Source organism: Pinus tabuliformis, chromosome 5_2 (genome assembly GCF_031772625.1).
Source record: "Pinus tabuliformis cultivar Carrire ecotype Pingquan chromosome 5_2, CPIR1, whole genome shotgun sequence".
In the NCBI taxonomy this organism is placed as follows: domain Eukaryota; kingdom Viridiplantae; phylum Streptophyta; class Pinopsida; order Pinales; family Pinaceae; genus Pinus; species Pinus tabuliformis.
The window spans coordinates 554,927,569-554,943,709 of NC_142306.1; the positions used below are offsets into that span (position 1 = coordinate 554,927,569).

The 16,141-nt window shown below is 38.9% G+C and overlaps 1 protein-coding gene across 2 annotated transcripts in view; it reads right to left on the reverse strand.

Moving 5' to 3' along the window:
• Positions 1 to 16,141, reverse strand: part of LOC149160163 (U11/U12 small nuclear ribonucleoprotein 59 kDa protein-like) — a 103,687-nt gene that overhangs the window by 58,043 nt on the left and 29,503 nt on the right. For both annotated transcript variants that reach the window (XM_089436645.1, XM_089436644.1), the window contains exon 5: positions 2,646 to 2,711. In XM_089436645.1, the coding sequence (XP_089292771.1) occupies positions 2,646 to 2,711 (66 nt within the window). The remainder of the gene's footprint in view (positions 1 to 2,645; positions 2,712 to 16,141) is intronic.

Below are 16,141 nucleotides of genomic sequence, written 5' to 3' on the forward strand. Positions count from 1 at the left end.
CTTTTGATGACAGGGAACAATGAAAGCTACATTAAATCCATAAAGAAGGAATTGGGGAAAAGTTTTGAAATGACTGATTTGGGCTATGTTCATTACTATCTTGGCATTGAAGTAACCCAACATCCGAAGTCCATATTTTTTTCTCAAAAGAAATACATTGGAGATCTGTTGAACAGGTTTGGCATGACAGAATGCAATCCTCTTACTACTCCAATGGAACAAAACTTAAAGCTCACATCTATTGAAGGAAAAGAATTTGAGGATGCAACAAAGTATAGACAGCTTGTAGGAAGTCTCAACTACCTAACTACTACCAGACCAAACATTTCGTTTGCTGTTGGAATCCTCTCCAGGTTTATGCAAAAGCTTTGTGAGGGACATTGGTCTGCTGCAAAAAGAGTTCTAAGGTACTTGAAGGGAACTCAAGACTTTGGAATCAAGTATACACAGGTGGACGACTTCAGCTTGATTGGATACTCTGATTCAGACTTCGATGGAGACAAAGAAACTGGGGTACCTACTTCAGGATATGCTATGAGTCTTGGATCAGGAGCTGTCTCCTAGAGATCACGCAAACAATCAGTTCCAGCAGATTCCACAACAGAAGCAGAATACGTGGCAGCAGCTGAAGCAACAAAAGAAATTGTGTGGCTCAGGAAAATTCTTGAAGATTTGCAGGTAAAACAAGTACAATCAACTCCACTCATGATTGACAATACCTTTGCAATAAAGTTGGCCAAGAACCCAAAGTTCCATGATCGAACGAAGCACATCAATACTAAATATCATCTGATTTGACATCATGTTGAGGCCAAAACAATCCATCTCCGTCATTGTTCCACTAATGAGCAAATTGCAGACATCTTCACCAAAGCGCTTGGAAGAGAAAAGCTTGAACGATTCAGAATGATGCTTGGACTCACCAACATCCTTTCAGATTAAGGGGGGGAATGTTGACACCTAATCCTCATGATTGGGTGAATATAATGTAAATAGATAAATAAGTAATATGAACAGTCATCAGGAGATGAAGTGAACAATCTCTCCCTCATATATATAATGAAGACCTACCTGAAGGAATAAACACGAATCAATTTTTGGTAGAGGAGTTACTGCCTGGTCTGACACAATCAAAATTGGTCAACGAAAGTCAACTTTGCGGCCAGTGCTAGTACAGTCAATGCTGGTCAAAGCAGAGGTCAAACAGCTTCGGTTTTCGTGCCCAGAATTGCGGCCTGCCCAAACAGAAATTCCTCACCCAAATCCACAGTAAAGGAAGTTCAACGCTGGTCAACGCAGCCCAAGAAAACAGCCTCTGAAATTTGGTCAAACTGGTCAACGCAGCCCAAGAAAACAGCCTCTGAAATTTGGTCAAACTGGTCAACGCCCAAAACAGAAAATCGTCCTCCTTTCCTTCGCATGTGTGAGAGAGAAATCTGCCCAGAAAATGCGTACCCAATCAGATGAGGAGGGAGAGAGATGTAAGTGAATGAGTGTGTCCAAATGAGGCTCAAGCATCATGAATTTATAGCAAACATTGAGGATGAATAGATGTGACTGTTGGGCTTCTGCACCTACATAAGTCTGTTAGTTGACCTTCACAATTTATCCATAATCAAAAAAAATTCATAACTTCATTTGTACATGTCGGAATCAGATGATCTTTAGATCAATCCTACACCTCTCGGAGAGAGGAATCCAACAAAAATATCAGCTGTCATAAATAAGATGACCCATGTGGAGTTTGGCCCTAGTTGCCAATTTTAACAGATTACCATACTCCAATGCTTCTCCTCAACATGTGTCCACATCCATAACCAACCTCCATGAAGTATGCTCCTTAACCCAAGCATCACAAAGTCAAGATTCCAACCTCTAAGATGTATGTCACATGGTTCCATGCTCAAGGGTTACATGCCCTCTTCCAAGTGCCTAGCGCTCCTCCTAGGTAGGTACATCCCCTAGAGGAACCAATTCCCGCATTATGTGCACCCAATGATCTGGTTATCATGTCAAGTAAGGAAACAATTTCCTAGGCATGGGTGCCATGCTAAAACTATAACCAAGGTAAATCACCACCCAAACTAAGCCAGCCATATGTCCATGAAGCATCACATAGGGGCTAGGAGACCTAGCACTCTCCTGGCAAGGTGAAAACACTTTCGGCATAACCCTAAAAGGTAACACTATTAAGCCTTTCTGCTGTTGGTAAGGAAGATTTTATGCTCTCATGCAATTCTTTTGTCTCGTGAGTTATAACAACTGAGGGGCTTGTCATGAATCCCTCTTCGATACTTTCAAACAGGACTTTCCACTTCCAGGTGTAATTTAATAAGATTATCCAGCATGACTTTGAAATTTAAAATTTGTAGTTTTCTTCGCAGATACTAGTTGCTGAGAGCAATTGATCTCTACCTTAATTTTGAAGGTTAATGGAACAAATATTTAATTAACACATATTAAATATCAGTCATAAAGACCAAGCAATATGTAAGCCAACAAAGAAAGGTCACAGATGTGCAACTAATCTAGTTTATGAACTTTATTTAAAATTAATGAATTATAGCCATTACAAGCACAAGAGAATACCAATAAATGTTCTTATTATGTTAAAAGGTGGCCATTTGAGAGAGTGGATGACTTACCTCTGATTCCAGTCTTCGTTTTTCCTCATTGGCTTTGATCTTTGCTATCTCTTTCATCTTCTCCACCTATAGATATAATCCAAACCAACCATACTAAGATTCATAACCTGGTAGACATATGGAGAGAAGTTCTGAAAATATAGGAACAAATGAACAGCATTCATATCAACTTCTGCAGCATACCCTAAGATATTTGACTACAAAAGTACATCCAAAAAACTTACAAATATTACATTGAATGTTTTGCATCAGATTGTTTACAGCGATATATTGTAGCCTTTGAAGTGTGCAATCATCCATCTTTGTTTTCATTTCAGTGTGATATCATTAAAAAGCAATTAAAAATTAAAATCATTTGACATATCATGTATGCATGTTCAAACAGAGGACCTTTCACGCTGAAGTCAAAAATGCAGAAAAAAGACAAACGAAATTTTAAAACAGAATTATTGTACATATCTAAAATTAAATTGCATAAAATAAATAAATCAAACTGAGATCACACTGACAATCATCTTCACAACAAATATTAAGTATAGGCTCAACATGAGCCATCAAAAACAAGAATCTGATAGAACTCCAATAACACTAGCAGTGGCTAGAATGACAGAAAAACATGTCTTTACAAAAAGACATCATCTTATATATGTGGATACAAACAAAAATGAAAATAGTAAGTTTGCCTTCAAAAGTACATTCACAACACTAAGATGAAAAATTCAAAGTTCAATTCTTTATTGTTTTTGATAAAATGCTTATTTTGACAATCAGAATTTAATATAAACAAATCGAGTTCAAAATTTATTTTGATAAAATATGAAGACATTTGATCTTCTCAGCATATAGAACAATTAGCCTGAAAACTATTATTTTCAAGTCCAAAAATCAACCATAGTTTATAACCAACCATTTACTAAGCACTAGAATGCTCCATACAAAATCCATGTTAAACCATTTGAGGCTTCCTACTTAAGAAGGAATTGAAGACTATGCAAACAACCTTCATCAAAAGAGATTAGAACTTTCAATATACTACTGGAACGGGATGCATCAGACAGTAGGTAAAGTCTGACATGATTAAATATCATAGCATAAAACCCATTCAGAAGTGTATGATTTGGGATTGAAGGATTCATTAGTCAAGAAATCATATGCTCTCATATTAGGTGTCAGTCTTCAGAAACTGGCTAACAACTTTATAATCGTCGTGATCTATCTAGGCATCAATGGCACATTAGTTAAAGCATGTAGATTCAATTTCCATCCCATAACAATATATACTAAGCATAGATGCTATGTCCTAATGAATGATATACTAAATTATCCATTTTTTAAAAGAAAATGGAAATTATGTTACACCAAATTTTCGTAGAGTACATTAAGAGTTAGTTACATGAGGAGCAGGCTACAGGCCTGCTAATGAAAGAGCCTTGCCCAACAAAGGCAAGGAGGGCCTTCATATCATCCCTAGCACTAATCACTCAAAATTCCACATCTTCCGAAAGGTATTCAGTCTACTGCGGATCTGACCAGCCAAGTCAGTATGTAAAGCTGAATGTTCCACTAGACGAATCTGAGCAGAGATATCCTTAAAACACATATAACTCACTAAAAATATCCTATAAATATGATCATTCAAATAAATGTTATCAAAGGGGGATGGTTCAAAGTTCAAACCAAGCTTGCCATTTCTTAGCTGTTTTGGTCCTAAAACAGCCCAGACCAGTGGTATCAACCGGTTTTACACCTATTCTGTCCTGGACAGGCCAGTGCAGGACAGAACCAGCCAACCATCCATTTTAGGGACCAAGAAGGCCAGTCCCATGATGCTGGCTGGTTTTTGACGTCAACCAGTCTAGCATGGCCCAGTAAGCCTCAAAAAACAAAGAAAGAAACAAAAAAAAAAACTTTTGACTTTCCTAAAACCAGGAATTCAAGCATATGAAGAACTTGGAATTGTAGCATTCACAAGTTCCTGGAGTAAATTTGAAGCTGATTCAACGCTAAGTTGGGGCAACTTTCAGTAGGGATTTGGTATGCATTAAGGAAATTTGTTGGAAAATTCTTGTGCCCATTTGAAGGTATGTTCACACATTCCAAACATTCATTCCAGTATAATTTAATTTGGAATTTTATTTACAAATTAAGACAGCATTTTTTTTTATTTCCAGATTTGTTTTAGGCATTTTCATGGCTCCGAAAAGCGAGAGGGAACCATTGCAAAGGTATTGATGGAGGGAAGTTAAAACACAAGAATCGTGGGAAGGAAATCAAAAGTGGGTATATACAGGATCAAATGCCACTTAGGGCATATTCAATTTCAAAGACAAATCCCAAGTGTGAGCAGAGGAGGATAAGTTATGAGTTCCTGTTCACCATAGTGGACCTGGAAACCCTAGTTTTGAAGCATCCTCCACTCAGCCTGCTCACAATCCTTTTGGACTTATCTCTTCAAACGACAAAGATCAGAATGCCACACACAATCCAAAGAGAAAGATGATTGACTCATTTTTTGTGCCATGCCCAAGACTTGGTTCTTGGCCAGCCATTGATAATCAATGGAAGGATTGTAGGTAAGTTTCTTTTTGATACATTGGCCAATTTCTGGTATGATGCAACCATAGCTTGCAATGTTGCCTGCTCCCTTTATTATCATCATATACTAGATGCTATAGTTACATGTGATCAAGCCTTCAAAAACCCTTCTTATCATGATTTGAGTGGATCAATTTTACAAGAGTTAAAAAATAAATGACTGAAGAAATTAAAAAAATCTTGGACAGAACAGGTTGTAGTAATGATAAGATTGCCCTATAGGGCTAAAACTTCAAGTCACATTGGCATCTTTTTCCTTGGAATTCCTAGAAGTTTGGGTCATTAAGAATTGAATATTGTTCAATTTCAATTGCTTTATTCTATATTTCACAACAGCCCTCAGGCCGAAAATCACAGGGTAGGATTCAGGAAACCTTTTGTCAAAGAGGTGACATTTATGTTTTGAGTTAAGCTTGCATACATGCACAAATTTATACAATTCTTCCCAGATGGGCTATAACCTTGTATTGGATAGGTGGGACACCCTCCCTTTGTTTGTCAAGTTTTATCCTAGGATCTTTTATTTTAAGCCCTTTATATTTTAAAAGTGACATATTTATCAAAAGGCTCACATTACTTTATTTGATTATTTTATAAAATAAGTTCAAAATGGTAGTTCCTAACTATCAACTAACTAGGCCAAGTTATAAAAGAAAGCTGAGGACGAGGAAAAATGTTCAAGAGCCAATTATTAATTTTATTCTTTAGCTTTTATATTCCATCTGATTTCTTTCTAATCAGACATAACGGACCTCTGTTGACATTTTTCCGTTCAGACCTAACAAACGTGCACTGATATTGTTGAAATTCCAATCCATTGATATTGTTGAAATTCCAAGTGCAATATAGACTAGCACTAATTTCTGAACACTGCTAATTACTTCTGATGATTTATATATTCTTTTAGCATTTACAACTTCTTCATCAAGCAATTACACTTCAGAAATTCAACCATAAAAGTAGAAGGAATAATAGAAATCACAATGCACAAAGTCGACACAAAATTTACCCTGGGAAAACCCTATTGGGGTAAAGACCCAGCAATCCTTTCCTTACAGAATCAATTCAACAAGAAAGACATCAAAATCAAGACCATAGACAAACTGACCAGCAAACTGTCCACCAAGAATCCAAGTCAAAGCCCTCCTCAATCTGCTCCTTGTCAACTCGGTCAAGGTCTGCAACAAAGGTCCGAAATTTGGCCTCTCTTCCACAGAAATTCGGACTAACCACAGAAAATTTCAGCCCAGAACAGTCCACACATGCGAGCACCAGAAGATCAAATATCCACATGTGCAAGGTCTTCTCTCTTTCCTTTGACTTCGGACTTCTCCTTGTCTTGGCCTTCTTCTTCCTTGCTTAGAGGAGTGATCCAAATTGCCACTTTGGAGGGAGAACAAATGCTTATTTATAGTCTTTTGGAGAGGGTCAAATAGGTGCAACTTAGGGGCCCTGCCGACTTGATCACTGGTGGGCCAACTCGGACTTCTTGTGGAGCCAAAAACAAAAATTTCAAAATTCAAATTTTCTTTTGAGAAGGTCATGAAGAACATGCCTTATATTTTTCTTTTGACAAGTACATGAAGAACATGATTTTAACATGATTTTCTTTTAAGCATGAAGAACATGCTTTACATAAATATTTAATGTTACAAGTACATCAATGATAACAATATTAATTAGACTGATCATAGCTACACAATTCAACGCTTCCTCTTAGATAGGGAGGTATTCATAATGATTGTCTAGATGTTCTCAAGTTGACAAATTCTTTAAGGATCAAGATGAAGATAGGCATCATCATCATAATCATTATTACTAGCATCAATCAAGTAGTCAATACCCCAGACTTATAGTCATGGTACTCCTAACATACATGCATCAACTAGTATACATAGTCTTGGTTCACCATCAAACGACTGTCCCCATACATAGTCTAGGTGAAACTCCAAAGGCCTCATCCTAGGCCCAATGCCAAATAAGCTCACTCTAGAAAGAGATTTGAGCATGATGCTAGGAGGCTCCTGCTCATCTAAGCGGCCTCTAGGACTATTCTTCTTATAGAAGAATATTGTCCTCTGTCGGACCATTCTCCAACCAAGGTCATAGAGACACAAGGAGAATGTTTGTCCATCGAACCATTCTCCAACCAAGGTCATAATGACACAGGGAGAATGTTTGTCCATGATGCTATCTAATCTATCAAACCATTCTCCAACCAAGGTCATAATGACACAAGGATAATGTTGGACCATTCTCCAACCAAGGTCATAATGACACAGGGAGAATGTCAATCCATGATGCTATCTCATCAACACTCCCTCTCAATGAGAGAGGAATTCTCCACAAGTCCAAGCTTGTCCTTGAAGTACACAAACTTCGCCCTGGACAGAGGCTTCATAAGAATATCAGCTATTTGCTCATCAGTGGAGATGTATTGGAGCTTCACTGCTCCCTTCTGCACCATGTCTCGAATGAAGTGGTACTTGATCCCAATGTGCTTCGACCTATCATCATGGTCATTACCTACACTTTTTCAAGATAATCCAGCGAGTAGCCTCTAAAGCCAAACTGCTTCTCAACTTGCCAATTTGGCTACAATATATGTGGCCTCTGCAATACTAAGTGTGATAGATATATGCTTCATGGTCATTCAAGAAATTATAACGGAGCCCAAACTGAAGCAATATCTTGATGAACTCTTTTTGTCTTCAGCACTCTCTACCAAATCTAAATCTACAGTTATACTTTACTGTTTGAGATAAAACACAAATCATAAATGTATTTGCCATGATCAACCGTACCATGTCAGTAATCCAATTGATCAACTTTCTTTCACTAGGTCCATCATCACAGTTGCTTTCCTGTCACCCTGACTAGGTGCTCCCTCTCATACTAAAACATATCCTACTATGGTAATTCGGTTGCTCCCTCTACCACTATTGTCTTTCAGCATATCAGCTATCTAGTCTAACAGTGTCAATGACAGTCCATCATCTCGAACTCAAAGGTCAACTCCCTTTGATGCTAAAATAGGGGTCTTGACTACTCCTTTTGTTCTAAAAGCAATTCTTTTTGCCACAGCTGCTCCCTTTGACACATGAGTCTTTCTGCTTTCGTCATGACACATAATATAGAATCATCCTTGATCCATCAACACAAAAATTCCAAGCCCAACGTATATGCTTGCAATCGTACAAAGTTTTCTTCAATCATCAGACTTCTCATGTACTTTAAAAACATGAGGTAGCTCTATGTACACTTCTTCCTCTTCAATTACTATAGGGAGAGAAACGATCTTTGCATCCACTAGGTGCAAAAATCAAAGATACTAATTCTAATAGAAGCGTACCTCTCAACTTAGAGCAATATTCTTGCCATGATCCTCTACCTCTTTGTAGGGAACCTTCTAGTCAACTCTCACTTTGTACTTGTCTATGTTGCCATCTGTTGTACACTATATCTTGTAGATCCATTTGAAAGTCATCTTCGACACAATCAAGGCATACTCCAAACTTGTGACCTTCGGCCTTCTTGCAACAAAACTGAGATATCATTTTCAGTCTTATTATAAGACTGAGGTATAGGGTTTCTGCCTTCTTCGTAATCTTGATCAAAAGGCAGACATATCTCAGGTATATCTTTGGTATATCTCTGGCCTTACTGCAACATATCCTAAGATTATTTCAGCCTACTGAGACAGTTGTCTGAGGCTTCACAATTTTCAATAAGTCTTGAGGCCTTCTCAGCCCTTTGTCGCAAGTTATGAGGCTTTAAAGCTTGCATCCCTCTCCTGTACATAGAATGAACAAGGACAGAGTTTTCTGCTCCCTTTTATTGCATGAACAGACCCTTGTTAGGGCACGGGTTACACTACTTCGGTGGCATCTCTTCCTAAACTTGGTTTAGCTTCATTTTGATAATACACCTTGTTGCTGCACAGACTAGCAGGCCCAGTAAATAGGCTAAAGCTAGAGGGCACAACAACAATTTAGGACAAAGGTCCACTGTCACCACAACCTATGTCCCTTCTTCTTCTCAGATTTTCACAGAAGGGAGGAGTCCCAATGAGGAGGAAATCACTAAGGAGGATAAGGTTAGTGATAGGATATTTCATGAATCCTAAAGCCCATTCACAGGAGAGGCTCGGATAATAGGTTAAGCTGCTTCAAAAGCAAGGTGAAGGGTGCCCCTAGAAAGGCTTATTGATAGGATGCAAAGACCTAGGTAAGAAGATGGATCAATATGATAGATGTGCCTAGATCAAGGCTTCCTAAGGAAGGAAAAGGACCGTTCTTGGGGTTTTGTGAGAGGGTTATCACATGATAATTGGGAACACAAGAGGGACCTAAGGGATCCAAGCAAGGCCTGGGGTTTAGGATGATCACCAAACGTATGGCTAGGTCAAGCAAGGATGAGAGGAAGGGTCCTTTGAGAGATGAACTTCCTTTGAGTTTTTGAGTGAAAATGACCCTTTGAAAGCCACTAACCAAAGCCACCTGGGAATGAAAATGATGTTGGAGCTAGTGCTTAGGTATTCTCCAAATCGAACAGCGATAAATGCTTGAAATTTTGTGGACACCTGGAGGACACCCTGGCACGGCTCTAGACCAACTCGCTCTTGATTTGGGCCAGCCTAATGTATTTCGCACTAAGCCCTAGGGGACTATTAAGGTTAGGGCAAAAAAAATGAAAGAAAAGGATTTTTAAAGGTGATCAACTAGGATTAGGATCCAGTGCCTACTCCTTGGGAAAAATGGAGTCAAAATGATTTTGATGAGGCAACTTCGATGTTTCAAGGAGGCCTAGAGGGACTTCGCTAACCTTTTAAAAGACAACAACCAAGAACCCCCAAGAACTTTATACTTCAAAGCAAGACAGGGTGGAGTTTCAAGGAATTAATTGCACATTATTGCCCCTAGGAACATTCATTCTTCAATAACTTTAAATGAGTAACACATGCAAAATTTCACCAAATTTTCAATGCTCCAAGAAAATTCGCATATATTAGTGCATCTCCATTTTTTTTACAAGAAAAATTCCATGCATTAGACATACATTATAACAGAAAATAGCATTAGAATCTGCTTACAAGACAAAGAGTATATCCATCCACCATGGAAATGACATAGAAGCTCCAAGAAAGAAGTGTTAAATTTGTCCAAACATCAAAATGCATTTAAAAGCTTCAAATTTCATCCAAGATTTCAGGTCCAAATTCTTTTTCACAAAAGAAATCCAATCCAAATGATGATGAATGTTATAATGAGGCTCTCATGTATTTATATGAGCCTTTTAGGTATTCGAAGGGCCTAATTTTGGCCTAATAATGACCCTAGGATAAAATAATGTGCAAAAATAACACTACTTTCATGATAAGCCCACCAAATATCTTGACAAGATGAATAATGAGCCTCCCAAGAGGGCCAAAATGATAGAACAATAGCTAATATGGCCATTGGGAGGCTAAATCAAGTCCCTCATTCGCCAAAATGAATAGGAGGGCTCCAACAACAATGATAAAGGGGGTGGCCCCTTAATCTCCAAGCAAATAACCTGTGGTGCTCCCAAGTGGATGTGGAGGCATAAAGAACAGCCTCATGGATCTCCAACTAAATCGGACAAGCATGTGCTCCATCTATAAGGGTTGTAATGATGATGCAAGCCCTCCCTTGTCTCCCTACGTAAGACACAACCCCATCTGGGCCATGGATCAACTGCCAAGAGTGTGGTGCAAGTGTGTAGTCGACTGGGCAATGTGGTCCAAGTGCATCATCATGATCAGATAACTGGGACACGAGCAAGCAATAGGTGGTGTTTAAGGACCCCATGGTGTGGCTATCTGCTCTTTGTCGTGGTGGAGGCCTATGGCTCTCAACGTTCACCCTACAAGTGCCATTAAGACCCTCTGGAGGGATTGGATCCCATATAGGGAGGCCAAACCCCAAGATGAAGACCCACCTGTAATCCTCTATAAGATCCAATGCATCTCCACACCTTTCAGTACAACAATTCATTAGTGCAATTGACCAAATGAGCTCACAAATCATGGAACCAAGTGGGCACTTTGTAGTGGCATGCCCTTCCATAATGGGCTTTAGAATGTACAAGTGTCTCTGGGCTCATGAAGGAGGTTAATCAAGGACCCTATTAGGTGGTTTCAACCTCTAAGGGAGTGACAGGTCCATGGTACATCCGTCAAATAGCAGGTGTCATGTGAAATAGTGATGGAATGGAATGGGGTAACAGGGGGAGAGGCTCCAAGCCACATGCCATGATACAAGGGTAGTTATAACAAGGGAAGCCCAAACATGGGTGTATAGATGTAGGAGGGAGCAATCGTGGTACAGGAGTTACCCCGACCGTTATTTTTCCACCCTTCTTCATACGCCTTTTGCCTCTTATTGATTTTTCTTTCTTTCAATTGCTCGAGGCTCCAGAGAATGAGAGCGTGGTGTGAATGTAGTGGATACCGCCTTAGGGTAGGGCAGTTCACCGCCCACTAGGGGTTGGGACAATAATGGGTTCCTTAATGATGCAGGGGGCTCATATAGGCCATAGAAACCAAAGTGGTGGCCATAATGATAAGGGGTAGAGCTCATGTTTGCCTTTTTCCGACGTGCTAAACTTGTATGGCCTAGGCATCTTTTGCATTTTATGGTACATTTCCTGTTGAGAGTGGCCAAATTATGCTTTTAACTTTCTTTTTAGTTGCATCAACCTTTGGGGCATCGTTCCAGGCTCGACCCAAAGTGTGGACAAGGGGAGGGGGAGGATAACTCCTTGTGGACTCAATGGAAAAATGTGGACCTAGATGGGAAATATCTTAAAAGGGGTTAAAATGAGAAGAGGGGAGTTATATATGCGGCGTCATAAAGCGGGACCACGCAGCCAAAGTTGGGGTTTGCCATGTAGTGCCACTCCTAAAGCTAGTAGCCAGTAGAGGAGATCCCACATGACTAGGATACAATACTAACCACCAAATTAGATAAGGGGACAAGAATACAGACCAAGCCCATTCTTTCTGTCGAATCCCCCCACTAATCCATGCCCATATGTGTCCATGATAAGTAAGCAAAAATAGCCAACTAAATAATGAAAGTCATACCTTTCGTGTTGGAAGGCCCACATTCAAACATACGATCATAACAAATGGGCGAGGGCACATAACAACTATCTCAGGTGGCAGAGATGGTGGCACATCGAGCTATCTGGCGGCTGCAAGGGGTTGCTGGCTACCAACTGAAGAGAATCTAGGAGAAAAAATTTCTGCTACGGGTGTCACCCACTAGTGGTGGGTAACACACCTTCAAGGCTGGTTTCCAACCATAGCTCTGATACCATTTTGAAATTTCAAGTGCAATATAGACTAGCACTAATTTCTGAACACTAATAATGACTTCTAATGATTTATATATTCTTTTAGCATTTACAACTTCTTCATCAAGCAATTACACTCTAGAAATTCAACCATAAAAGTAGAAGGAATAGTAGAAATCACAATGCACAAAGTCAACACAAAGTTTAAACTAGGAAAACCCACTTGGGCTAAAAAGCCAGCAATCCTTTCCTTAGAGAATCAATTCAACGAGAGACATCAAAGTCAAGACAATAGACAAACTGACCAGCAAACTGTCCACCAAGAATCCAAGTAAAAGCCCTCCTCAATCTGATCCTTGTCAACTTGGTCAAGGTCTGCAATAGAGGTCCAAAATTTGGCCTCTCTATTCCACAGAAATTCAGACTAACCACAGAAAGGTACCACAGAAAATTTCGGCCCAGAACAGTCCACATGTTCGAGCAGCAGAAGGTCAAATATCCACACATGCGATGTCTTCTCTCTCCTTTGACTTCAGACTTCTTCTCCTTGTCTTGGCCTTCTTCTTCTTCACTTAGAGGAGCGGAACTATGCTTGAGATGAGTGATCTAAATTGCCACTTTGGAGGGAGAACGAATGCTTATTTATAGTCTTCTGGAGAGGAACGAATAGGTGCCACTTAGGAGCCAGGCCGACTTGGACTTCTTGTGGAGCCAAAAACAAAAAATTCAAAATTCAATTTTTCTTTTGAGAAGGTCATGAAGAACATGCCTTAAATTTTTCTTTTGACGAGTACATGAAGAACATGACTTTAACATAATTTTATTTTGAGCATGATGAACATGATTTACATATATATTTCATGTTACAAGTACATCAATGATAAAAATATTAATTAAGAAGACCGACCATAGCTACACAATTCAAACGATAGCAGGGTAATTTTTGAAAATGATAGAATAGGAAGGGTTTGAGACCAAAACATGCATTTTTTCTCTAAAGGTAGAGATTGTTTCCTATACTTTTGCAGTGTTAGCTGACCTGTTTGTACTCGCACTAATCCGTAAATTTGTGTGCTGAGACCAACATCGATATTTGAAGCCAATAATTAATTTGCATTGGAGTCCAAGTCTTCCTCTTTCATCTTGCTTTTCGTTGATTTAGCCTATCCCAGTAAGGTTACAAAAACGTCAGGATTTTGCTTAAGTACTCCTGGTATTGGCCTTCACAAGGGATTGAAGGAGGCCGTTGGCCAACAGAATCTTATTGTATGCAACAATTTGATTAATAAAAGTAGATTGCTGGCCTATTTTATTCTTCATCTAGCTTTTATTGTATTTAATTTCAGCTCTTTCTATTGTTCTATAATGCAAAAAAATTATACAACACACAGAGAAACAAAACATCTGGTTCTACATTTTCTGTTCATTCTTGCATAACAATTTCAGCAGATAGCTACCTAATGTATTGTAGTCTTGCTTTATTTATTTCTGATTATTTGATTCGGCACTTTAGCTCACAGTGTACTTTTATTTTTTGTGCTAGCTGGTTTTGTTTATTTTCTTTGCAGAGTTTATGACTTCCAATAGCACATAAAAAGACAAATGACAATAAAATACCAACAACAACAAAAATCTAATAACAAAAGAAAAATCAAAATGTGAAATGGTTAATCTGTGCTAACTTGCATTCAATAGCAACAACCCTTCTTTCTTTGACCCTTTACCAAATACAACAACAAGATAAGAGGTTCATTGAGATTTAATTCAGGGTTTTAAAACGAGAGCAATCATTCCCACTTATTCCCAACCTAGCCTCACAGAAGGTTGAGATGTTGATTGCATTCAACACGGGAAATAGCCTAGCATTGAGCAACGAACTTGTGGTGATCATAGTACACCACTTAATTCTCCAAGAATGATCAACAGATGCATACACAATCGTGAGCACAAGAATGAAAGGAAGATTTCATTAGAACAATGGATGCATACACAATGGTGAGCACAATAATGAAAGGTACACTTCATTAGAACTCGCCCTATTTAAGAGAGGTTAACTCTCCAATAGCACTTCACATAGCACATAAAAAGACAAATAACAATAAAATATCAACAACAACAAAAATCTAATAACAAAAGAAAAATCAAAATGTGAAAGGGTTAATCTGTGCTAACTTGCATTTGATAGCAACAACCCTCCTTTCTTTGACCCTTTACCGAATACAACAAGAAGATAAGAGGTTCATTGAGATTTAATTCAGGGTTTTAAAACAAGAGCAATCATTCCCACTTATTCCCAACTGGCAACCTAGCCTCATGGAAGGTTGAGATGTTGACTGCATTCAACAAGGGAAATAGCCTAGCATTGAGCAACGAACTTGTGGTGATCATAGTACACCACTTAATTCTCCAAGAATGATCAACAGATGCATACACAATCATGAGCACAAGAATGAAAGGAAGATTTCATTAGAACAATGGATGCATAATGGCGAGCACAATAATGAAAGGTAGACTTCATTAGAACTCGCACTATTTAAGAGAGGTTAACTCTCCAATAGCACTTCAAGCATATGAGATGCAAGATTGAATCCTCAGTGACAATTTTGCCTTCTTATTTACAGGCCTTTGAAGACCAACCCTAATCCACCATTGTGGGCCTTATTTAAAGACTAGCATAAAATCCCTTTGTCATTGACAGCCACATTAAATTAATTAGCCACCACACACTGCTAAGCATATCATAGACACAGCAATGGAGGTACATAATATGTTCCCACTTCAAAAATCTTTGCCCTGAAAGTTTACCATGAAGAAGTAGCAAACGCACATACATACGCTTGAAGACCCCATAGACAGTGCGAGAGTGTGTGCCAAATTCCAAGGCTGGACACTAGCTTGGACTTGGAAATTTGGACTTGGAAACAACATTATGTATGTAAGTTGATGAAAGCACAAAAATCTTGCCAAATGGGCTATGGTTATTGTTACCACCAAAACCCTTATTTCTCACGATAAAAGTCCTAAAGCTGAAGTAAGACCTTAAGGTACTAAATAAGGGCTACCAAATGTCACCACAGTAGCTCCTTCACAGACTTCTAGCAAGCTCTCCTCCAACACAAGGGAGTATCCCTAAGAAACCCTAAGCCAAGCAAATAATAGTCACAAGGAACAGAATGCTTTCAACCTCTTCCCATGTTACTAACAAATCTGAAACTAATCAAACTCTAAATCAGAATTCAGTTTTGTACTTCTAAGCCTTCTTTTCCATTCCTTATGACTATTATTTGGTTCACTTTGGGTTTTCTAATCAAACTCTAAACCAGCATTCAAATTTGTACATGTAAGCCTTCTTTTCCATTCCTTATACCCCCCTTGTGTCAGAGGAGAGTGACCAAAAGTGTGTGAAGGAGCTACCTTGGTGACATTAGGAAGCCCATAGGGTCTTACTTGAGCTTTAGGTTTCTCATCTCAATAAGTAAAGGTTTGGGTGGTAATAATTTGGCATCGATGTAGGGACAGCCAACATGTCAAATTTGGCAACTAGGGCCAAACTCCACTTTGGACAGCTCATATGATGCCGC